At 36.0% G+C, this 22,042-nt stretch overlaps 6 protein-coding genes across 8 annotated transcripts; 4 read left to right on the top strand and 2 right to left on the bottom strand.

Annotated features, from left to right (window-relative positions):
- The first annotated feature begins 5,757 nt into the window (after positions 1-5,757).
- Positions 5,758-8,129, top strand: LOC109852576 (mitochondrial import inner membrane translocase subunit TIM50-C-like). The gene is made up of 8 exons (XM_020423839.1): positions 5,758-5,967; positions 6,347-6,681; positions 6,864-6,983; positions 7,067-7,174; positions 7,260-7,391; positions 7,467-7,590; positions 7,721-7,824; positions 7,914-8,129. Exons 1-8 carry the CDS (start codon positions 5,826-5,828, stop codon positions 7,998-8,000), a joined length of 1,152 nt encoding a protein of 383 aa, XP_020279428.1. The 5' UTR covers positions 5,758-5,825; the 3' UTR covers positions 8,001-8,129.
- An 86-nt stretch (positions 8,130-8,215) lies between these two features.
- Positions 8,216-11,943, bottom strand: LOC109852575. Its single transcript, XM_020423838.1, has 11 exons — positions 11,184-11,943; positions 10,991-11,092; positions 10,780-10,907; positions 10,515-10,605; positions 10,280-10,405; positions 9,969-10,167; positions 9,767-9,896; positions 9,452-9,672; positions 9,045-9,307; positions 8,769-8,942; positions 8,216-8,688 (listed from the first exon to the last, which is right to left on the bottom strand). Exons 1-11 carry the CDS (start codon positions 11,422-11,424, stop codon positions 8,288-8,290), a joined length of 2,076 nt encoding a protein of 691 aa, XP_020279427.1. The 5' UTR covers positions 11,425-11,943; the 3' UTR covers positions 8,216-8,287.
- A 113-nt stretch (positions 11,944-12,056) lies between these two features.
- LOC109852592 (RNA pseudouridylate synthase domain-containing protein 4-like) lies at positions 12,057-14,272 on the top strand. Of its 2 annotated transcripts, none has more exons than XM_020423871.1 (5): positions 12,057-12,248; positions 12,567-12,838; positions 13,079-13,271; positions 13,345-13,534; positions 13,613-14,272. In XM_020423871.1, exons 2-5 carry the CDS (start codon positions 12,628-12,630, stop codon positions 14,159-14,161), a joined length of 1,143 nt encoding a protein of 380 aa, XP_020279460.1. In that variant the 5' UTR covers positions 12,057-12,248; positions 12,567-12,627; the 3' UTR covers positions 14,162-14,272. The 2 variants fall into 2 exon arrangements, with proteins under 2 accessions (XP_020279460.1, XP_020279459.1); XM_020423870.1 differs by having other exon boundaries at positions 12,057-12,406.
- Positions 14,241-14,907, bottom strand: LOC109852594 (39S ribosomal protein L34, mitochondrial). The gene is made up of 2 exons (XM_020423873.1): positions 14,758-14,907; positions 14,241-14,539 (listed from the first exon to the last, which is right to left on the bottom strand). The coding sequence occupies exons 1-2, from the start codon at positions 14,796-14,798 to the stop codon at positions 14,317-14,319; spliced, it is 264 nt and encodes an 87-aa protein (XP_020279462.1). The 5' UTR covers positions 14,799-14,907; the 3' UTR covers positions 14,241-14,316.
- A 121-nt stretch (positions 14,908-15,028) lies between these two features.
- Positions 15,029-19,756, top strand: LOC109852587 (DNA ligase 1). Of its 2 annotated transcripts, XM_020423856.1 has the most exons (16): positions 15,029-15,134; positions 15,277-15,336; positions 15,496-15,567; positions 15,678-15,772; positions 15,851-15,958; positions 16,041-16,154; positions 16,236-16,449; positions 16,544-16,716; positions 16,784-17,007; positions 17,160-17,288; positions 17,354-17,493; positions 17,569-17,770; positions 17,886-18,092; positions 18,257-18,709; positions 18,873-19,070; positions 19,136-19,754. In XM_020423856.1, the coding sequence occupies exons 1-16, from the start codon at positions 15,115-15,117 to the stop codon at positions 19,307-19,309; spliced, it is 2,583 nt and encodes an 860-aa protein (XP_020279445.1). In that variant the 5' UTR covers positions 15,029-15,114; the 3' UTR covers positions 19,310-19,754. The 2 variants fall into 2 exon arrangements, with proteins under 2 accessions (XP_020279445.1, XP_020279444.1); XM_020423855.1 differs by lacking the exons at positions 15,029-15,134; positions 15,277-15,336 and having other exon boundaries at positions 15,343-15,567; positions 19,136-19,756.
- Positions 19,757-19,786: 30 nt separating this feature from the next.
- Positions 19,787-22,042, top strand: LOC109852593 (tetraspanin-2A). Its single transcript, XM_020423872.1, has 5 exons — positions 19,787-19,971; positions 20,294-20,491; positions 20,834-21,010; positions 21,112-21,297; positions 21,393-22,042. The coding sequence occupies exons 1-5, from the start codon at positions 19,882-19,884 to the stop codon at positions 21,468-21,470; spliced, it is 729 nt and encodes a 242-aa protein (XP_020279461.1). The 5' UTR covers positions 19,787-19,881; the 3' UTR covers positions 21,471-22,042.

Genomic DNA, 22,042 nt, shown 5'->3' with positions numbered 1-22,042 from the left:
GATATATAAAAACATTTAAGTTTTTAAAAACACGATTGAAAAACGTTCTTTGATGGCTAAAGAAGCACACTACATAAATATCTCAATATTTCATTTTTTGTGGGTTGACACTGCATTGCTTATTAGCGTCCAATTATTATATTTTATCAATTAAAAAATAAATCTTCTTAAATCGCTCGCATTTTTTCCATTAAAATAACAAATACGACGCAATTCGAGGGTTCTAAAATATTGATTAGATTTTTTATATATTCAATTTTTGAGCACGAATAGGCGATTGATTAATTAATTAACGAATCATAAAGAGATCTCTATATGTTAATATATTTCTTCTAAACTTTTTTTATTTTTTTTATATTCGTTATTCGTCAATTCGGGGATTTCACTGAACACAAAGTTGCAAAGTGTTCAAGAGCCGCGTAATCCGCGATAAAACCGCGCTATTATAAACAAGAACGAACTTTCTTAATATAAACTCGGAGAGAACACAATTAATGCATCATCCTTCCTCTGACTTTAATCAAGAACTTCATGTGCGTGTGTGAGTGTGTGATCTCTCGCGGAGAATTATCACACTCTCTGCATGAATTGAATAAAAACTGCCGAGATTAGAGAATTATGCGCGTATATATACTCAAAATGTAATAATCTCATCGGTTCTCGCGAAAGTTATAATAAAGATCGCGCCATTATTTGAAACCGAGATCTCGACGTTTTATCCGTCAAAAACATAAATTTCTGACAAATCGCAAATGAAGCAGAAGAGAAAACGATAACGGAGAAACACAGTTCGGGATCGTGAATGACCCGGTTATTCTCGGCTCGCACAGAAAAGGAATTTCGTTTGGGAGTTCTGTGTCGACACGACGCGAAACGCGATGATACGTGCGCGACGCGCATCGAGCAAAAAAAAAAAAAAGCTATAAAAGCTCGTCGTCTGGTGCGACACGCTCTCTCCGCGTCCATTTGCATAGCCCGCGTACACGTTTATAGATCGTTACAACCGGGCGATGTAGCTATTAGCTCATATTTTTCGCATTACTCGCCGCATCGTGAGTTACGGGCATTTCACTTGAGCGACTTCCTGCATAAAGCTTATGAATATATCGCAGACAGAAAGCGAGCGGACTGAAGTTGCGTTGTTCGCGCATTTTCTAGTTACACATTTATCTCCTACTCCATCCTGACGCATTTATATCCGCGCGTGACGACGCGGAAGTCACAACTGCACGAACAATGCTCCTTCCAAAATATAGTAACATGTGCTTGAGACTAATACTTTTGCATACTAAATAACACCTAAGTACACACACACACACACACACACACACACAGATATTTGATTTCTACATAAAATACTAGCTAAATTTTTTATAAAAGTAAACATGACTCTCTCTCCTCGCTTTCCTTGTTTATTTTCTTCTTTATAATGTAAAAAAAATTATATTCATATTTCACACATAAAAAATGACATTCTTATGACATTCTCTAATTTTACTGACAACTTAACATTCCTTGTCATATATGTCTGTATTATATTTTTTCTGTATCTGTATTCATACATAAAAAATGATGTTCATAATTTTACTGACAACTTGACATTTCTTTTCATATATTTCTGTATTATATTTATTATGATTTTTCTGTATCATAAACGCGTTCGAACAATTGTTTTTTCTTCCGCGTACTTATGATCAAAAGCAACACTTTATTTAATAAGTCATGAGGGAGTTGTGCAATATGTTTGTGCTCTCTCTATTCAAATTTACTTGTCGTACTTGTTAGAGTAGTGTCGAGACGGAAACGGTTAATTGCGATCGCTCGGCGACCTCTCGGACGGTGACACGATTGCGAAGGCTCTGCGGTGTCGAGTCGCAAACAAAACGCGCGTTCGACCGCGCGAAAATTTGACGCGCGCGATCCGAAAGCAAAATACGAATTGTCGCGGACAAACGCTTCCTCGCACCCCTTTTTTGCGGCTCGCGCGCGCCGGCGCGTTCGTCTCGTCCGGCTGGCGAAAATATTTCGAATATTTTTGTTGGGAATTAATCCGAACTGTAATACCCGCCAGCGGGTGTGCGAGCTGCAAAATTCTCTCGGCAAACAAACCCTTCCCTCAGGCTCGTCTCGTTCCCCTTCTTTCACGGTTAAAGGACGCGCACGTGTGCAATCTCCATGTATGTTTGTGCCTTGCGAAAAGTGGACGTGTGTTATGATATACGGGGTGCCTTGGAAAAGACAGGGATGTATTTTGTTATAAACTTTGGACACATATGTAGCGTTCAGACACTATATATATATATATATATACAGTCGCACGAGGTAGATCAACTTTCTACGTATCTTCTGAGACATTTTTCCGTGTGTTCTTTAATTAATTTGCATCTCCAGAGCAAATAATTACAAGGTTTGCAATTTCAATATATAATGACAAAAAATAGATATCGAGACTTTCACGTTATATAAAAAACCGTCTCTTAAAACACGAGTGTTCGACATTTCGCACGACTTATCGAAGAGAATAAGATCTTATTGCGTACGTCGTCGTTCACCTCCCTCCCCCCCGAATATTTCACGCCACCTTGTATAAAACTCAACAAATTGCGCAAATGTATCCGATAAACTCGTACGTACGGCTCTCTCCTCGTGCGTTCGACGAGGATGTGGATGTCTGGGATCGCGAAAACGGGGGAAAAGCGGAGGGAGAGGCAATGGTCAGTCGTAATTCTCGACCCGGGCCCCGCGCCATCCCGCGTATCCCTTTCTTTCCGCTCTCGCAAACGCCCGCGGGCGCAGTCTGCGAATTCCTCAAGTTTGCCAAGGGACAGAAATTAGTTGGAGCGATGATATTGCTGGAATGTACGCGTTTACCCGTTAACGTTATGGCGCCCCTCTCATTACCGTCGTAACGACAGCTGACACGAACCTCCGCGACCGTTGTTCCCGAAAAAAAGAAAAAAAAAAAAAGCGAACCGGACTTCGGCACGATAGCACTTTATCGCGTCACGATTCCTGCACTCGCGGCGATTTTATTTTCGCGTGTGATATTTATTGCAAGATATACATACAACGATACATATATAAAAAAATAATGATACGCTCTTTGAATAATAAGATTTACAATAGACGTAACAAATATGACATAAGTCATATAAAATTCTTTGAAACGTTTCAATCTTCGTTTGAATAAATAGGATAACATTAAAAACGCGATGTATTTGTGTGAACGATGTAAATTGTAGACAGTGATTTTTTTTTTTTAAGTCGATAATGAGAGACAAGATTTGAATGATCGAATTTCTCCGTTTTTTTTAGTGACAATAATATTGTGTTGACATTTCCACACAGTTGACTTGGTACATTTTATCACTCGTTTATCTCTCATCCTATTTAGTTTCGTAACAGCCGAATGGAGGTAAATATTAAAGCATTTCGAGAAAATGTGAATATGTTACATGTGTAGAAGAATTTGATTTGCCTTTATACGCTTACATGGATAGTGTTTTTATAGAATGACGAGTTTCCTTAACAGAATTAATTTCTCGGTGATTAACCGGTGACCCGGTAAAATTTTTTATTCGCCCGATCGCTCGCCCTCGGCGATAAATAGCCGAAGTTTCGTCAAACGCAGTTTAATCAACTTCGGCAAGTTTACCGACGATGTGGCGGTTGTCGGCGGTCAGTGCATGCATTGCATACTAGCCGGGGGAATTTTGTGGACATCCGCGCGACATCACTCACTGTAATATTAATGGCTGGACTATGAAATTTACTTAATCATGATTAACGAGATAACCCAATGGAATCACAATGGGTCCCGCGTCAATTCAGACCGATGATCGCCGCAAACTTCGCGTGAAAAATCCATCGCAATTTGCGAAAATCAATTATAAAATCGATTTGAAAACGTTCACTCATTTGGTTCTCTTTTTTTTCTTTTCAAAATTTTTATAAGTTTAAGAAAGAACTTAGAAAGCGTCGAGATGCGCGCGTAGGATTTTTTTCCTTTTTCCTCGCTAGGAATTTCTTCGCAAATATTTTCCTCCGCAACCCTAATGGCCGGTAGCGTTTTCTTGCTTAATTAGCGTGAGTAATGCCGCGCATTTGACCATTTCGTATCCGCGACCACGACGACGGTAAAAAGATACCGCTCGCGAGAGAGAGAAGAAAATCCGAGGAGGATTCAGCTAAAAGTAGGGATGACAAATCCGAGGAGACGGGAAAACAAAGCGCGCGCGCGCGCGCGGGAACAAGAATTACGAAAAACAATGAAAAATGTTCATTAGTTACGGGGGAAAATCAAGTACGTCTACATTTTCTCTTCCCGACACAAAATCGTTCCGGTCATATCTCACGTGCGCGCGCGCGCTACACGCGAAAAACGCATCTGCGCGTTTTCCAACGTGCGGTGCGATATTATTCTTTACGAGACATTAATGTCTTGTATTGACTATAATGACTATATGATATGCATTATTTATTATTTACACGACAAAGAAACTCGCGAATAAAAGGAAAAATTTCCTCACGTATAAACGCGACACTGCGTTTGTGACAAATGAATTGAACTGCATTGTGTGCATATGTATGTACTTTTTTATATGGCACACTTAAATAAATGTTCAACTACTTACTACTTCGCCATCGTCGGACTTAACAAACGGCTGCACTACTGCAAGACGCCTCGGTCGCGCAACAAGGACAGGTCACGTCGAGTTTGCGGCTTCTTTGGGACAAACCGCGGGGTGATGAGACGCGACTCGATAGCCAATCATCATTTGATCTTGCAGAAAAGCAACGTACTGATTGGCGTCGCTTCTACCCGCGCGCGTCCTGTACGCGGACGTTATCACGCGTCGTAGTTTTTGCAGCTTGGTTTTACTTCCTGGAAGCTACAAAAATAAATATGATTAATAAACATGTAATGATAAATATTCTAAGCAAATTTCAACTATAACTATGAATTATCTGTACGATAACTCGTAATAATACGTCATCCGTACGATGAGAATCAATTTCCGCGTATAAAAAAACGACGCGCGACACGATTACGCGAATTGTTGACAAAACACAGACCGATCCAGACCGGACCGATGTGTGCGTGCGAGTTTGAAGAACTCGGTGGCAAAACAATGCAAAGGTATCGAAAAAACAAAAACACAGAGAACGCTTGAAAACAACACCGACTTGCAAAATGTCCGCGCTGAACTCGGCCGATTCTGTGTTGCGCGTTACGATTTGACGCTCGCGAAATAATACTCTCGGATATTCTCGACGAAAATGAACGAATCAAGGGCTTGTCGTTGAAATCGGATCGCGCTTACCTTGATTGCTCGACGATCGCTTCATTCTCGGAATATTTGTCACACGCGCAAAATATCGCGACGAATCGGCGGTCCGTCGCGTGAAAGTAGACGAATTTGAACGAAATACGAGACGGAAATGAGAGAGATTTGAAAAGAAAAATAAAATAGTTTGTGGCGCGCTCGCAACGCGCGTTACCTGTTCGATGATCTTTGCGCGACAACTTCAGCGCGTTGATTGAATCAAATAGGGATGAGAGAGAGAGAGAGAGAGAAAAAAAAAATTAAGTTAAGATTTTTAACAAATGATATTTTTGTGTTAAATAATTTTTCTTCAAATTCTGATTAACTTGTATCTAATTTTACGCGCAATGCGAGTTAATTAAAAATATAACAATTTTCTAAATTGTCGTCGATCGACAAAATAGATGATCGCATTTACCGACAGCGTTTCTTGCGCAAATAAACGAGATTCCGCGTGCGAATGATGTAAATGTGCCGGATGATCTCTTTTTTTAAAGCATGGCATTTGCAACGAGAAGCCTGCGGATTTTGTGTAAAATATACAATGGAAATGCGGGAACGACGTATTGCACTCTTCGACGTGTTAACAATCGGATACCGCTCGTTCAAATAGCACAAAATTATCGTTATACCACACAGAGTGAGTACAATCATAACCTTTTTACACCGAAAGCCTGGTATCATTAAGATAATTAAAATATATAACAATTAAATAATAAACATCACGAATTATGACAGTAAAAAACTTGTGCGAAGGAATAAATGTCACGTCTTCACTCAATCAGAAAAAACTTGTATCGATTACGGAAGCTATTTGTTCTAAAATTTCTTATATATATACTTTATAAAATATTTCGTAATAAAAAATGAAATTAAACTCACACAGAACAAAAATCTTCACTAGACATTTATTGGACATCGCATCAAACTGTTGACATCTAAATGGAATTTTTGTGCGACAATATATAATATATAAATTAACAAAAACCGGGATTTCTCTTTTCTTTTCACGCACACAGCGACAGATCGTCCAAAAGTTACCAGTAATTTAACAAACATACAATCCTCTATAAGCGAAGCTGACGTCTTGGAAACAGCTCACAAAAAACAGAATGAAGAACAAACGCAGGAAGAAGAGGACAAGGCAAATCTTGAAAGATCGAAGAGAATGATGAACTACGGATTTGCGGCTTTCGGTGTGTTCATGGGTATTGGTGTTGCTTATTTAGTGTATGAATTAGGAAGACCTAACTATGACGAGAATGGGAAAGTCATTGAGGATGAATTCTCCCATTTGCCATTCTTTGAGCAAAGATTCAAGAGGGTGAAGAGAGAACTGAATTATTATACAAGAGTATGACACTTTTTTATAACTCATTATATATCAGCATTTTGTTGCGTACTAAAATAATTTGTTTTTTTTCTGCTCAATGTATTTTGTTAAATTTAGTTATCAGTTACATTTGACGTACAAACTTGTGAAAAATTTTATATTTTTACATTTAGTATATGCAGTGCTTATTATGTGTTTCCTAGTTAGTGCAAGAACCCAGCAGAGAAAAGTTATTACCTGACCCACTCAAGTATCCATACATTCAACCACCTTATACTCTAGTCTTGGAACTGACAGACCTTCTGGTACACCCAGATTGGACAGTAAGATTCTAATTTGAAAGACTTCATACATTTTCACATAAATTTAATACAAATTGATTTATTCAAAAAATGTAACGTTTTAGTATCAAACTGGATGGAGATTTAAAAAACGACCTGGAGTAGACATGTTCTTGGAAGCAGTTGCACCACCACAGTTTGAAATTGTGGTTTATACAGCTGAACAAGGAATGGTAAATTTGTTTTTTAAATCTTTTTATATTTCTTCTAAAACACATCTCTCCGACGAAAAAAAGCTTCTCTTAATTTCAATTGCAGACGGTATTTCCTATTTTGGACGCACTTGATCCAAATGGTTACATTATGTACAGATTAGTTAGAGATGCTACACGTTTTGTGGATGGACATCATGTTAAAGATCTTGGGGCTCTTAATCGTGATCTTAGTAAAGTAACTATTGCTGCGTATTAAGAAATACATGATTTCTTTTTTATTGTTTTCTCATATTTCAATTATCAATCATAGGTTATTGTTATCGACTGGAATGAAGATAGCGTGAAGTTGAATCCGGAAAATGCATTTAAAATCCCTCGGTGGAAGGGTAACGATGATGACACTACTATGTACGATTTAGCGGCATTCCTAAAGAGTAAGATTAAAACATTGTTTATAAAGTTTTGCTGCAAATGTCGATTTTATTACATAAAATATTAGCGTCGTTATCTGTAATCTTCACTAACTGATGATAATATGAACACGCACAATTTTTTATTATTTAGCAATATTATCATCGAATGTACAAGATGTGCGAGACGTTCTGAATTACTACAGACAATTTGATAATCCGCTGGAAGTGTTTAAACAGAACGTTCAGAAATTAATGGTAAGTTGTAGACGTAAGTTATAAAACATACGTGTGTCATTTGAAAATAATAAAAATGGACATTTGACAATAATAAAAATGATTGGCAGATCGAGGAAGAACAAAATAAAGCTCAGCAAGAAACCAATCAAGTACTTACATCGAGGTGGAAACCATCTTTCTTACGGAATCGCTAGTCATAAAATAAAACATTTGAAATTTGGAATGTAAATCTTTCTTGAATACACTTTCGCAAAAATAATTTTACCTCGTGAAACATTAAATATAATCACACATAATAATAATAAGTATATTAATAAGTATATTAATGTACCATTTTTATCATAATAAAATAAGTAATATTTCAAAGTCATGTAATTTATTTACACTTTTTTTTGTTTACGTTTATATTGTTTGTATGTTATAAACAATATAAACAGAAAAATTTTGATTATGTACATATGTACATGTCTTTATTATAAAACTATCTGTTCTGACTAAACGTTGCTTGTCTTGGTCCTGATCTAATTCCTGGCAACAGCATGTCTTGCAGCATATCGCTGTCCTCGATGTATGCGAGATTGTATTCCTGAGATACACTGATTAATTCTTGAGTATTGACTACAGGTGTAGACGACTCCTCGTCATCTTGCGACTGCGTAGGTACATTTGCTGTCGACGATTCCAGCCAGTTGATCACCTTTTGATTAAATCCCGTCACTACCGGCGCCGTTAGCTCTTCGCGCATTTCCCAAACCGCGAGAAGCTCCGGCGCTAATAAATCGACATACGATCCCAACATTGACAACGATTGTTTCCAAATCAGTTCGAAAGAATCCGCGATCTCTCGATCGGTTTTCAAACGTAACTTTCTATTGGTAAAATCTGTAAATTTATTTTTCTGTAGTTTGTGTCGCATAAAAGTAGAAAACTATATTTACGAAGATTGAGTTTGTTTCACATACTTTCATATATGTGTTGCATATTGCACTTCTTAGTAAGCGCCAAAGGTACAAGCGGCTCGGATTGACTCGACAGAGTCTTGGCCCATACATCTAAAGCGTAACAAGATTTGTTGTTTACGGGAGAATATTTGTCCAGTGCGTCTTCGTGCGTTATGCACTGATAAAATATATCACCTAAAAATAATAAAAATATATTTTTTTTTTTATAGAAACAAACAAGCATGAAAAACATTAGTGAAAATTACGAAGAAACTATTTTAGAAGAAAAATTCGTACCAATTGAATTTTGAACGAAATAAAACAGTTCTCCTGTACTTGAAACCAATGTGCTACCGGCGTTGCACAATTCAAATCTGTTTTTCAGATATGGATTTAAGCATAATCCTTGAACTTGAGAAGCATTCAGCGTTTCCACGATGCTTGGAGGCACAAAAGGCAAATTAAAGGAATGAGATACTTCCTTGTCTAGCCAAGTATTCAAAATTATTGCGTTCTCGCCGACTCTCTGACTTGATAAGACAATAATTTCGTTATAGTCACTGTAATTGATATAAAAAATACAATATAATAATATCGAAAAATTAATATTAATTAATTAAACGAAATATTAATATGTAATATTACATAAATAAAATATAAAAAAAATAAATATAATTCATACGGTTATTTACTATATTATTTACCTGGTAGTTACGGCCGCTAATAACGGAGTGTCCTTGAACTGATGCGTCCATTTTTGACGTACACACTGATTCGGAGATCGACTGTCATACGTCAGAAAAGAATGAGAAGTACCCAAATATCGGCAATAACCGTTTTTACTCGGTGCTTCTATTGAAAGTATCTCGCAATTTTCCAAATTACCTTTCGGGCACAATGTAAGACATGGCGAATCAACAGCAATCTGTAAAAATATTCAACAAGACAGAGTGATATCGTACAAGCGCAAATATTTAAAAATAGTAATTACTTGTGTTCAACATTTCTTTATTTCTTACTCTGGTATCGAGATAATGTAAACAACATCTGTCCACGCAAATTAAAATATTTGCATCCATTTCCTGATATCTTATACACCTCCAAGGATCATAAATATTCTTCGGTACAGAACCAGTGCTAATAGGAAATCTAAAGAGAGAAGAAACCATCAAAGATATTGAGAAAACACCAAAGAATTAAAAAAACAAAAAAGAAACTTACATTCTGTTTATATCCCATAAAGACAATATTCCTTCTATGTTTAGTGTGCAATGATGGCTGTTGTCAGTCAAGCTCAAATCAGCACTGATATACGGTATTTTAATTGCTTGCTGGTGAATTTCATCAAGTTTTAAATGATCCTCAGAATGTGAGAGCATATACAAAGTGCAATAATTTTTATACCTTCCTAAAATTCGGCCTAAATATGTATGTGAATTATTTTTTCACATAAAAAGAGTTTTTAGAATATATTTGCACGTTTTTGAAATGTAAATATGTGACGCACATATACATGTGCGACGGCAACATACATGTATTATTAACTTTACTCTGTCTAGTTTCATATAATTTCAATCCATTTTTCAATTCACACTTTGCTGAATTTTTCATTATTGGCTTCCATATGAAATCGCCCATGGATGCAATGTGTGCAGCGACTGAAAATAGTTAACTGATAAAGAGAACATTTCATTAAATTTCACTCTTGCAATCACATAAGAATAAATTATATTACGTTTATACTAATTATATTGTGTGCACATGTACCTAATTCTCCCATAAACGGAAATATTAGAACATCCCAGCCATTAAGACAAACATGACTTAATGATCCACCGGTGTAGTACCAGTTATAAGTCTGAAAAATGTTTTATTAGAAATAACATTTTATATTGTAGAAAATACAAATTATTACATTCTGTGTTTATATACTCAATTCTGTGCAAACAAGTCTTATATTTTCAAATAAAGAACATAGCTCTTATAGAATAAAAAACAGTTTCAAAGAGAGAGAGAGAGAGTAGTTTCTTACCCCTTCAAAAGAAGGATCAGGATCCATATCAATTAGTTCTGCTATATCTGCAATATATCTAGGTATCTGTGCACTATATCCATTATGTCCTCTGTTCCATTTTATTCTCTTCTTTATTTTATCAAATTCTATTAAGATACAAATTTATTAAAAAATGTATTATAATAAAGAAAACTTACTTTAGATTTTTTTTTTTTTTGTATGCATCTACCTTGCTTGTGTTTTTCATAATAATTCATTATCCTTTTCAAATCATCTTTTAAATGGCTTTTGACAGCAAGAAGCTGCAAGATTGGATCTTCTTCACTAAGTACTGCAAAATTTTGACATATTATACTTGGTACACAATTTTACATCATATACTCTTCACAATAAAATGTTACATTAAATGTTATATTAATTACCTGTTCTTGGCAACCTTGCTGGGGGCAATAATGGTTTAGGTAATTCACAGCTATATGGAAACTCTTGATAAAACTCCAGTGCAGTTTCTTCATTCCATTGCTTCGTAACTGATAATTTGTTCATGTTGTAACCAGGCATTACATGATGAGGATAATTTTTTAGAAATGTAGCATTCAATTTATTCACCAAATTGTTTGCGGCGCGATTAAATGCTTTTGATCTCAATTCATGTCCACTCATGACTCAATCAAGAAAATAATCACGTGTTTATATGTTGTGTTGTGTACATGCAATACAATCTCATATATACAAGTTTCGACGTACGATGAAAACCAACGATTCTTTTCTTTTGTATTTTTTAATCTTCACAAAAATGTCAAATATTATCAAGAGAAAACCAAGAAGTAAACACTCTTTTATTTTCAAACAAAGTAAAAATATAAGAAATATATATGTAGTACAAGATACACGGTACAAAATGTTCTCCCGGCTTTTTCACACAAACGTACACCAACGTGCGCGTCCATCTTGCTTTGCTGCCAACTTGGGTCTCATCCACAATGGTCACAAGTGGCAAGTCGTCGCAAAACTCCCATCCAATCGATTGATTGTAGGGATTTTGTAATTACAACGATTTGTGGTCAAATGTTTTTTATACGCAGAGAGAGAGAAATCAAATTCACGCTCGCGATTATACTCACACACTTGAAAAAGGTGACTATTTGGACTCGTGCACAGAATAGAACCGCACGCTGTGAACATGGCGTACCGACATGTCGCTCGTGGGCATGCGCTGCGTAGTTCCAGTGCGCACCACCAGCGGACATGCGCTGTTTACGGAGCGGAATAGTGACTACGCATTTTCTTATGGCCGCTCTCACGCTTCTTTCTGTTATCAGTAAAGTGCTTAGGGACAAGATAGGATTTACAGAATGGCGTATGGACTAGCTCTAATCGGTTCAAGAGCCATATGCGCCCCAAACCAACCAAACCGGGACAAATTAGGTTAGGAGTGCACATGTCAACAACAAGAAAGCCGATGTTGTAACTTTTTGTGCTATTTTGTACGTACATTGCTCACTTTTAATTAATAAAACTATTTGTCGAATTAACATGGGATGAACGAATTGTCGTTTGTTTTTAAACAAGCATAAAAATTATCTTGAATTTGATTTTCATCAAGTATCTCTTCGATTAAATGTTTGGAAAATTAAACTTTCAAGTAAGAATGAAAAAGTTTACATTTAAGCGTATTAAATTATTTTATTAAAAAAATTGACATTAACGTGCCAAAAACTCGCTACGATGAAGCTAAAAAAAGGCATGTTAAAAACTTAATCAACGAATTGTTATTTCTATATTTGTATTGTGTATTTTGTTAGAGATTTTTGTAAAAAAGAAAGGAAACACAAGAGAAAGAAAGAAAACTGTTTTGTGGAAAACATGAGAAATGCGATAAATTTCGCAAATAGGCGAATCGGCGAGTTCGCGGCAGCGTGTCGCACGTATTGTAGACGATATTGCACCGCCAATGAGGAGGAATACAGGTTACCAAAAAAGAAGAAAATAATTCATCCATACCGCCAGATTCATCCGTGGGAGTCAAAAAAGGAATTTGCAGATAACTTAGTGAAGAATGTTATTTACAATAAGGGTAAATAATATTACTTTTACAAAACATATATATTCTTTTTTATAATATAGCGCACTCTGAGTTGTAACAAGAGATTGAGAAACTGACATCAGTTTGATGACACATTATTTATATCAAGTTATTTAATATTAATTTTTTTATGTGTAAGAATAATATTGTATATATATTAATAATTGATAAAAACACTTCACGTATATATATGAGACATTTCTGTATTATTAACATGCAAATGTTCTTCAGATGGATTAATTGCAATAAACAAACCATATGGCATAGCTGTAAGTAATATCCAACAACAGAACCAACTTGAGAACAAGTCAAAAAGGTGTCACATGATTGTGGGAGAAGTAAATTATAGCATAAAAGATGTTCTCCTATATCTTGCAAAAGAATTAGATGTACCGCAACTAATACCCTGTACAGGAGCAGAAAAGTATATCGAGTTCATTTTTCTTTTCTTTCTTTTGCTGAATTTTTGTTACAAACTGCTTGTGTTCTTAATACAGATATATGACTGGTATCTATGTCTTTGGAACTGATGACAAAGTGTGCAAGCAAGTAGACAAAGCAAAAAAACGAATATCACATGGGCTATACAGAAAGTACTGGGTGGTTACAACTAGAGTTCCAAACACCATCAGTGGAAAGCATCACTTGGCAATGATTTTAAAAACATCGCCAAAAGGAGGCAAAAAGGTAATATCGTTGTGAAAGTATGCGGTACAAATCTGTTTTGTGCGTATAATTGTTTGCAAGAATTGATCGATATTTCAGCCCGTTATCGTTACAAAATGGTCCAACAACGCAATCAAAAGAGATGACGCTAAAATTCTGAATATAAACTACAAGATTCTATCCAATTCAACGTACAATCTGAGTTCTCTGATAGAAATCGACGCGTCTACAAGAAAGTGGCATAGCATCAGACTGTTCGCATCCACTATGTTGTACAGTCCGATTCTTGGTGACAATTATCACGGATCGCGAGTTTACGAAATGATGGGAACGTGGATGAAAGTTGATCCGTTCGCTGAATCCACTCTGAATTTTCCGAAGATAAACAAAGAATTGTTAAATTTGCTGAACGTGAGAGAAAGTCAACAAGAGATTATTCCAACTCACATTCATATGAGAAGCATGATTTTACCTTCCTTCGGCGTGAAGAAGGAGGATTTAATATTGGAAGCGCCGATAATCCATCCTTTCGATTGGACTTGCAAACAATTGATGTTCAAAAATGTGTCGTACGCGGATGATGGTACGGAGCAAGAAACAGTAAATAATAACGAAGTAGTAACAAAAGCAGAGACAATATGTGGATAACACACGAAACAAATAGGTAGTTAACACACAACAATTGTTTCGTTATAAGTTACAATTGTAATAAAAAAACGATATTCAATTGACTAACAAGTAAATGTGTATTTGTTGTTACGTTCTCATATTAATTGCATAAATAACATGTGTAATGTGTGTGATCAGTGACTGAGCACATGTTTGCCCTTTAAAATTCGTCTTTGGAGGATTTTTCTGCCGCCTGGTGTTTTTAGCCTGGCCAACCAACCGTGTCTCTTGATACGTTTTCGTTCGTTCGGGTGAGGAAAGTGATATCTCACGATATTTCTCACAGACGTCAGACTCCACGGGTTCCAAATTTGTGTTACGTTCGCAGCGGTGATCTGGCTCGAAACGCCTGTCCGTCTGAAACAAAAACAAAAAAAAACAATTGTACGCTACGGATAAATCGCGTTCATTGAATGACGACTGATTCGACTTTTGATAAAAAGTAATAATTTACATTTTTTTTAAATTGTTTTAATAAAAATCAATAAAATTGCGTCTTTTATTACAAATACATATCTGATTTAAGGTTATTCTGAAATAACATAAAACACACGTGTAAAGACCCAGGTACTTACGGTATGGATTGGAATATACCGGAGATCAATCTACCGAGCATGTTTGTATTTTTCGCGAACGAACAAGATTCACAGAATATGACGAAAATCGTTCGATTTCGTAGTACTTGGAACAATTTCTGACCACGAAACTCGAAGTCATATGAGCAGAAAGCAGAGCGGTCTTGGGTGCGTTTTATACGTTCTTGTCCAAGGCTCCAAATTGCGATTGAACATTGTGGATCCGGCCTACGATTGCGAATCGTCGCGAGAAATTAACCTTAAAAAGGAACTTAACCTGTGCGAGTTGTCAGATAAACGCGGGAAATCTTTCAACTGCGCGTTATTGCGCGTAGTAAAAAAACCAACGGCGCGACAATGACACAGCGTCGTATAGAGTGAGTAAAATATTGCAATAATAACGCATTTGAACGATTATTCAAGATCGCATTAATAACAGTTAATAATTGCGACAGTGTGATATTCCGATAATTTTTTTAATCAATTTTGTTGTGCATTCGTTCGATCCTTTTTTTTCAGTTCCTTCTTCAGTAGAATATCGTCCAAGGAGAAGATTTCTAATCAGGATAACTCAGAGAGGTAAATTGCTCTATAATAATTTATTATTATGTTAAAAACCCTCGCGACTTGGTCGCACGTAACGTGGTCGCTGGCTTTGCGGACTCGACGTCTCGAGTTTGCGGCCGCGGCTCGCAGCCGATTTACTGTCATATTTAACCGGATACATACAACCAACAGCAACTTGTCAGAGAAGAAGGACGTATTGGGAAATAGTAAACGTAAGAGAGACAAAAGTATCGAACCTGTCAGGTAATTTATTAAATTCTTTTGAAGAAGAACTTTTTGTCTATTATTGTTGATAATTTTTTTTTTTTTATACAAATATTTATATACTTATTATACTTTTCTGAAAACTGTAGTTCTCCCTTAAAGAAGAACTTGAATACTAATCTTAAGAAACCCAAGACTGCTTCCAAAACTCCATCTCCAGGTGCAAAGTCTCGAGCAAAACCAGGTATTTACATCTCATTCGATTATGTTATGCTTGAAATGTACATACGTCATTTTATTTTTTTTCAACATTTTATTGTAGCATCTAAGCAAAATACTAACGCAAAGGATGCAAAAAAGAGGAAAAAAAATCTTAGTACAGTGAGAGAAAATGATACAGATAATGAAGCAAAGTCTTGCGCAAAATCAGGTATATTTTTATTTCATTCAATTATGTTACGCTTTTAAAATTTATACATATATTACTTTTTTTTTTCAACATTTCACTATAGTATCTGAACAAAATGATAATACAAAAGATAAGGATGCAAAAAAGAAAAAAATAGATCTTAGCACAGCGAAGGAAGATGATACGGAAAATGATTCGGAGTCTTCTGAGGAATCAGGTATATTTTTATTTCATTCAATTATGTTATGCTTGAAATATATGTACATACATGTATTATTTTTTCAACATTTTATTGTAGTATTCGAACAAAATGACAAAGATGCAGAAAATAAAAATGTAAAAGATAAAGATGCAAAAAGCAAAAATGGAAATCTTGGCACAGTGAAAGAAGATAATGCGAAAAGCGAAACAAATGATAAGAAAGCAAATGAAACAAGTAACAATCAATCTTACAATCCTATCGCATCTAAGTACGATCCGATAAATAGTGCGTGTTGGAAACGAGGTGATAAGTAAGTTAAATTTATACAAAGTAGATTTAAGAATTTGCAATTTATAGCAAAACGTTTTTGGATGTGACAATTTTTTTGAAAATTTGCTTTGTAGAACGCCATATGGCGCGTTCACGCGCACTTTGGAACTCATTGAGGAGACGAGCGCCAGGCTGAAGATAATAGAGATATTGTCGAATTATTTTCGATCTGTCATAGTTCTGAGTCCGACGGATCTTTTGCCGAGTGTATATTTGTGCCTTAATCAACTTGCGCCGGCATACGAAGGTGAGTACTGGCACTATATATATAAGTACATATTTATATTTATATCAATATTTATATTGCACCGTAGGAATTGAGCTCGGAGTTGCTGACACGAATCTAATGAAGGCGATAGCGCAGTGCACTGGAAGAACGCTGGCTCAGGTTAAAGCCGATGTAAAGAGGGTCGGCGATTGCGGGCTCGTAGCCGAAGGCAGCAGATCCAATCAGAGAACCATGTTCCAACCAGCGCCGTTGACGGTTTCCAATGTATATTCCAAACTGAAAGAGATCGCTCAAATGACTGGGCAAGCGGTAATTTTATTTTTCTTAGAATTTAGAGTTTTTTTTGTTGTTGCATACAATAAAACAGAATGTTCTTGAACTCAATGTCACAATTAAAACCACATGTTTTGAAAAAAATCAAGCAAACATTTTTTTTTTATAAACTCACAGATTTCTTTCAGTCTTTAGGAAAAAAGCTGGACAAGATTCAGACCCTATTTATGGCGTGTCGTAATAGCGAGGCGAGATATCTTATTAGATCGTTAGCCGGGAAACTTCGCATCGGACTGGCAGAGCAATCCGTTTTGCAGGTAAGTCTCTCGGACTGTTGCTATTCTAATCGATGTTATTAACGGATATTTTTCGTTGCTCTCAGGCGTTGGCTCTAGCTTGCGTAACTACACCACCGGAACAAACTTACCCACCAGAAAATCTGGACATGAGTAAAACAATGTCGAAGGATCGCTTCAAAGAGCGATATGACGAAATAGCGCTTATACTGAAGACAACCTATTGGTGAGATTTACTTCGGAATTTGTATTCGAAGTATTTAAAAACGTATCATTTTTTAAAAACTGATTTTGTTGACAGCGAATGTCCAAACTACGACATTATAATTCCTGTTTTGCTGGAAGACGGCGTTAAAGCTCTACCCAACAAGTGCAAGCTCACTCCTGGAATACCTTTGAAACCTATGCTGGCGCATCCCACAAAAGGTGTTCAGGAAGTTCTTACGCGATTCGACGGCTTGAAATTCACGTGCGAGTGGAAGTACGACGGGGAAAGAGCACAGGTTTTTGTCGGTTTTTATTTCGGAAGCTTTGCATGTGAAGATTAAAATGTTTCAGAAAAAAATTTATAAAATGAGAGGAAGGAATTAATTAATTATGTTAAAACACACTCGACAGATACACGTTTCGAACGACGGCAAAATTAGTATTTACAGTAGGAATCAAGAGAACAATACTAGCAAATATCCGGATATCATTAATCGATTTAAAAATACTCGCGGCGATTCGGTAAAAAATTGCATACTCGACTGCGAAGCGGTCGCCTGGGACAAAGAGAAGAATCAGATCTTGCCGTTCCAAGTACTTAGCACGAGAAAACGAAAGGTAATGTAATTTGCGAGAAAGGAAATATAATTAAACTTATTGTCATGATTGTCTTAAATAAATTTTAATTGCCACTATTCTTGTAATTATTAAATTTGTAAATTTTCTTTTTTCTACGTCTGATTTCTTATTATTTTGCATAAATAAAAAAACGTTCTTTTCAGGACGCCAACGAGGAGGACATTAAAGTGCAGGTATGCGTGTTCATGTTTGATCTTTTGTACTTGAACGACGAGCCGTTGGTGAAGGAACCGTTCTCGAAACGCCGCGAGTTGCTGAAGGAGCACTTCAAAGAAGTGGAGGGCGAGTGGAAGTTCGCTAATAGCATGGATACCACGACGATGGAGGAAGTGGAAGTTTTTCTCAACGAGTCCGTGAAGGGAAATTGCGAGGGTCTAATGGTAAAAACGCTGGAGGAAGAGGCAACCTACGAAATCGCGAAACGCTCGAGAAATTGGTTGAAATTGAAGAAGGATTACTTGGACAGCGTCGGCGATACGCTCGACGTGGTTGTGATCGGTGGTTACACCGGCAAGGGAAAGAGAACTGGCACATACGGCGGTTTTCTCTTGGCTTGTTACGATCAGGAAAACGAGGAGTATCAGAGCATCTGCAAAGTATGTTTCTCACAATGTCCACGAACGTCATGCAATTGTAACGCAAAATTTTATATCCAAGATCTTATTACAAATATGATAATAAATTTTGCAAGTTAAACTTTGCTTGCTTTACATATTGCATTCTACTTCGTACTAATGTGTGTTGCTTCCTTGCGATCAGATCGGCACAGGCTTTAAAGATGAAGATCTGGAGAATCACACGAAATTCCTCAAGGATCACGTGATACCCCAGGCGAAATCGTACTACCGTTTCGATAGTAGCCACGAGCCGGATCACTGGTTCGAGCCGGTCCAGATCTGGGAGATCAAATGCGCCGATCTCTCCCTCTCGCCCGTTCACAAGGCGGCCGTTGGAATAGTGAGTTGAAGCAAAAAGATCGTGATAAAGGTGAATTTGTAAAATAACAATTTTGTTTCGTTCAGGTTGATCCGGAGAAGGGAATATCGTTGAGGTTTCCGCGATTTATTAGAATTCGCGAGGACAAGAATTGCGAGGAGGCCACTTCCGCCCAGCAGGTCGCTGATATGTATTACAATCAAGAACAGATCAAGAATCAAACGTCGGGATCAAAGGTCACGGAGGAGGATTTCTATTAATCTTTCGCGATTCTATTCATTTCAGAATTGAACGTGGTTTGTGGCTGAGAGCGACAATGGATTTTTGTAATTTATATATTGCCAAGCACAAATTAATCAAAAGTATTTTTATTATTATAATTGTCTGTAATAGATACTGTAAATAAAAAACACGGTTCGATATCCTATTCGGTTTATGCAACCGCGCACGTGTCTTACTCATTGGATTTGAAGCTGATTTAATTTATATCACACTGAATTGTGATTATAGTTTTATATTAATGTTTTATTTAGCGAATCAACATTGTCTTTATCCACGCTGATTAAGAATTGCTGAAGTTTTAGAAAAATTACACATATATCGATACCACGAAAAATGATTCATATCAGAGATGTGTGGTTTACTTTTTATCTAGTACGCCCTTATCCACTTATCTCTGTTTTATATTTACCAGTGATAAACCGTCGCAACGTAAGAGATGATATTACGATACCTGTTCTCGATCGGTGAATTACATTTTTGTTTCATCGTCCCGCAATCCCGAAATAACGGATTTGTTGAAGCGTAAACTTGCGAAAAATCTTCCGCGAGGATGGCGTTAGGCAAAAGTTCGGGACCGCAGCTGGAGAAGCAAATCGGTTGCATCAAGTTCACAATCTTTTGTCTGAACACAATCGTATGGGTAGGTGTATGCGCGGAATTTATCGTTACTGATTGCGTCGTCTTGTGTAGACACTTGTGATAGTGAATAATGTGATATGATATTTTTTTTATGTGAATTAAAAAGCTATAAATTTTTTAGCTACGTGAGTTTTTGAGAATAAACATAAGCAATTTAAATTACGTACATAATAAAAACAAAGAAAATAAATTGAGAGAAAAAAGTGAAATGAGTGAAAAAATATCTTGCGACAAAAATGAAATGTATAATTGTATTTTTTTTCTCTAAGTTTTAATCTTTAACGTGCAATTAACAAAAACTTTGTTTTTTATTTTGCGAAAAGATTCTCGGTTGTGCGATGTTCGTGCTGTCGATTTGGATGCGATTCGAACCAATGCTCGAAGAATGGGTCGAGTTTCTGAATATGTATGAATTTTACATCGGAATTTACGTTCTTATTTTTACTTCCGTTGTTGTCATGGCTATTGCTTTCATCGGTTGCGCCGCAGCTCTTATGGAGAACATACTGGCTCTATTTATTGTAAGCATTTTTATTTTTCAATTTGAAACAATGTTAGAAGAAAATAATAATTTAGAAATTTAGAGTTAAAAAAAAATTTTTCTACTAAATTCATTCTCAAACTGCTTGATCTTATTTTTTTTTAATTAATGCATTATTAAAAACGATTTTTATTTCTCAATCTTATGTAAATTAACTTGATACTGTCACATCTCAAGTATATAATTCAATGATCGAGTCACAACATACTGAATTATAAAACTTGTTTTATTTTTTTTTTTTTTTATAATTAAATAATTTAAAGTTTAAAAATTATTCTTTTCAAGATTTTCGAAAATTGATTTTTCTCGCTCACTTCTACAGCACGTAGGTCTTCAAGTGCTTTCTTTCATCTGCGGTCTAGCTGGAGTTTCTGTTATACTCGATTACTCAACGTATGACAGTCAGATTCAACCAATTATTGCGCGGTCTATGTACACTCTCATTAGTAACTCCCACGAGGAAATGGCCAGTCGCATTCTCAGACTAATTCAGGAAACTGTAAGAAAGACTATTATGATTTTTTTCTTGAAAGAAAAAACTAGCTTATGTATATCTTAATAATTAAATTTTTGTGTATTTCTACGCGACAAATAATATAGATCGGATGCTGCGGTGCTAATGGACCAAGAGACTACATACGATTGCGTAAACCGTTACCGACTGAATGCCGAGATACCGTTACCGGAAATGCCTTCCACCACGGTTGCGTCGACGAACTGTCTTGGTTTTTGGAGGGAAAAACCGCATGGCTTGCTGGTTTGGGGATGATGTTGTGTTTTCTTAACGTAAGAGAGAGAAATATTTGTTTCTATCACAATTCAGTTATTTCTTCATCGCCTTTGCATTAATTATATCTGTTTTTTTTTTATTTATTATTTAGGTGATTATAGCTGTACTAACGTTAACGCTAATACGAGCAATCAAGAAAGAAGAGGACTCCATGCCCTTCAAGCGTTAGATGTTATATGATCGTAATTTTCTTTGTCACAGGTAAATATAAATATAGTAATAGGTATAGTAATTAGTATAATAATAGGTGTAGTGATAGGTACGGTAATAGGTATCGTAATTTAAATGGTTTTATAAACTAAAACGTATCAATTTCACATCTAAAGTGTTTTTCTAAAGTTTTTTTTCAACGCATCGCGAACTTATCTTCACTCATTTACGGTTTTGTACTTTTTTATTCTTCATGTAGGATAACCAAATATATACATTATATCCGTACACAGAACAAAAACTCCACTAGATATCTATTAAATATCGTATAGAGCTGTTAACATCTAATGGACGTTAAATGGAGTTTTTATTCTGTGTTATTTATTCCGATGTTTAAAACTTATTGACTTTTTCTAAGTGTCACTGTTGTCTATGATTACTTTTTATTTGACATTAGTAGAAAGTTAATATGGACTTTTATTATTGTTTTTTATTTTTTAGAGTTTTTTTATTGTCATTCTTTAAAACATATTGGCAGATCTTTAAAATGCCAATTATTGTTTTATTCTACAACCTGCATATTTATATGCG

Source organism: Pseudomyrmex gracilis, unplaced genomic scaffold (assembly GCF_002006095.1).
Source record: "Pseudomyrmex gracilis isolate BER0280 unplaced genomic scaffold, ASM200609v1 scaffold_31, whole genome shotgun sequence".
NCBI classification, from domain to species: Eukaryota; Metazoa; Arthropoda; class Insecta; order Hymenoptera; family Formicidae; genus Pseudomyrmex; species Pseudomyrmex gracilis.
The sequence above is the reverse complement of the archived record's forward strand: the minus strand, read 5'-3'. Positions and strand labels throughout refer to the sequence as shown.

Excerpts from the sequence above, each read along its gene's own strand:
- LOC109852592 (XM_020423871.1), top strand. The coding sequence starts at position 12,628 with ATGAGAAATGCGATAAATTTCGCAAATAGGCGAATCGGCGAGTTCGCG. Across the intron at positions 12,839-13,078 it reads GAATGTTATTTACAATAAGG|ATGGATTAATTGCAATAAAC; the intron begins GTAAATAATATT and ends AATGTTCTTCAG. Across the intron at positions 13,272-13,344 it reads CCCTGTACAGGAGCAGAAAA|ATATATGACTGGTATCTATG; the intron begins GTATATCGAGTT and ends TTCTTAATACAG.
- LOC109852576 (XM_020423839.1), top strand. The coding sequence starts at position 5,826 with ATGGCATTTGCAACGAGAAGCCTGCGGATTTTGTGTAAAATATACAAT. Across the intron at positions 7,392-7,466 it reads TTAATCGTGATCTTAGTAAA|GTTATTGTTATCGACTGGAA; the intron begins GTAACTATTGCT and ends TATCAATCATAG. Across the intron at positions 7,825-7,913 it reads AGAACGTTCAGAAATTAATG|ATCGAGGAAGAACAAAATAA; the intron begins GTAAGTTGTAGA and ends AATGATTGGCAG.
- LOC109852575 (XM_020423838.1), bottom strand. The coding sequence starts at position 11,424 with ATGAGTGGACATGAATTGAGATCAAAAGCATTTAATCGCGCCGCAAAC. Across the intron at positions 11,093-11,183 it reads AGCAAGGTTGCCAAGAACAG|TACTTAGTGAAGAAGATCCA; the intron begins GTAATTAATATA and ends AAAATTTTGCAG. Across the intron at positions 9,673-9,766 it reads TACATTATCTCGATACCAGA|ATTGCTGTTGATTCGCCATG; the intron begins GTAAGAAATAAA and ends ATATTTTTACAG.
- LOC109852593 (XM_020423872.1), top strand. The coding sequence starts at position 19,882 with ATGGCGTTAGGCAAAAGTTCGGGACCGCAGCTGGAGAAGCAAATCGGT. Across the intron at positions 20,492-20,833 it reads ACATACTGGCTCTATTTATT|CACGTAGGTCTTCAAGTGCT; the intron begins GTAAGCATTTTT and ends TCACTTCTACAG. Across the intron at positions 21,298-21,392 it reads TGATGTTGTGTTTTCTTAAC|GTGATTATAGCTGTACTAAC; the intron begins GTAAGAGAGAGA and ends TTTATTATTTAG.
- LOC109852587 (XM_020423855.1), top strand. The coding sequence starts at position 15,365 with ATGTTAAAAACCCTCGCGACTTGGTCGCACGTAACGTGGTCGCTGGCT. Across the intron at positions 17,494-17,568 it reads ATACTGAAGACAACCTATTG|CGAATGTCCAAACTACGACA; the intron begins GTGAGATTTACT and ends TTTTGTTGACAG. Across the intron at positions 18,710-18,872 it reads AGTATCAGAGCATCTGCAAA|ATCGGCACAGGCTTTAAAGA; the intron begins GTATGTTTCTCA and ends CCTTGCGATCAG.
- LOC109852594 (XM_020423873.1), bottom strand. The coding sequence starts at position 14,798 with ATGCTCGGTAGATTGATCTCCGGTATATTCCAATCCATACC. Across the intron at positions 14,540-14,757 it reads GGTATATTCCAATCCATACC|ACGGACAGGCGTTTCGAGCC; the intron begins GTAAGTACCTGG and ends TTTTTGTTTCAG.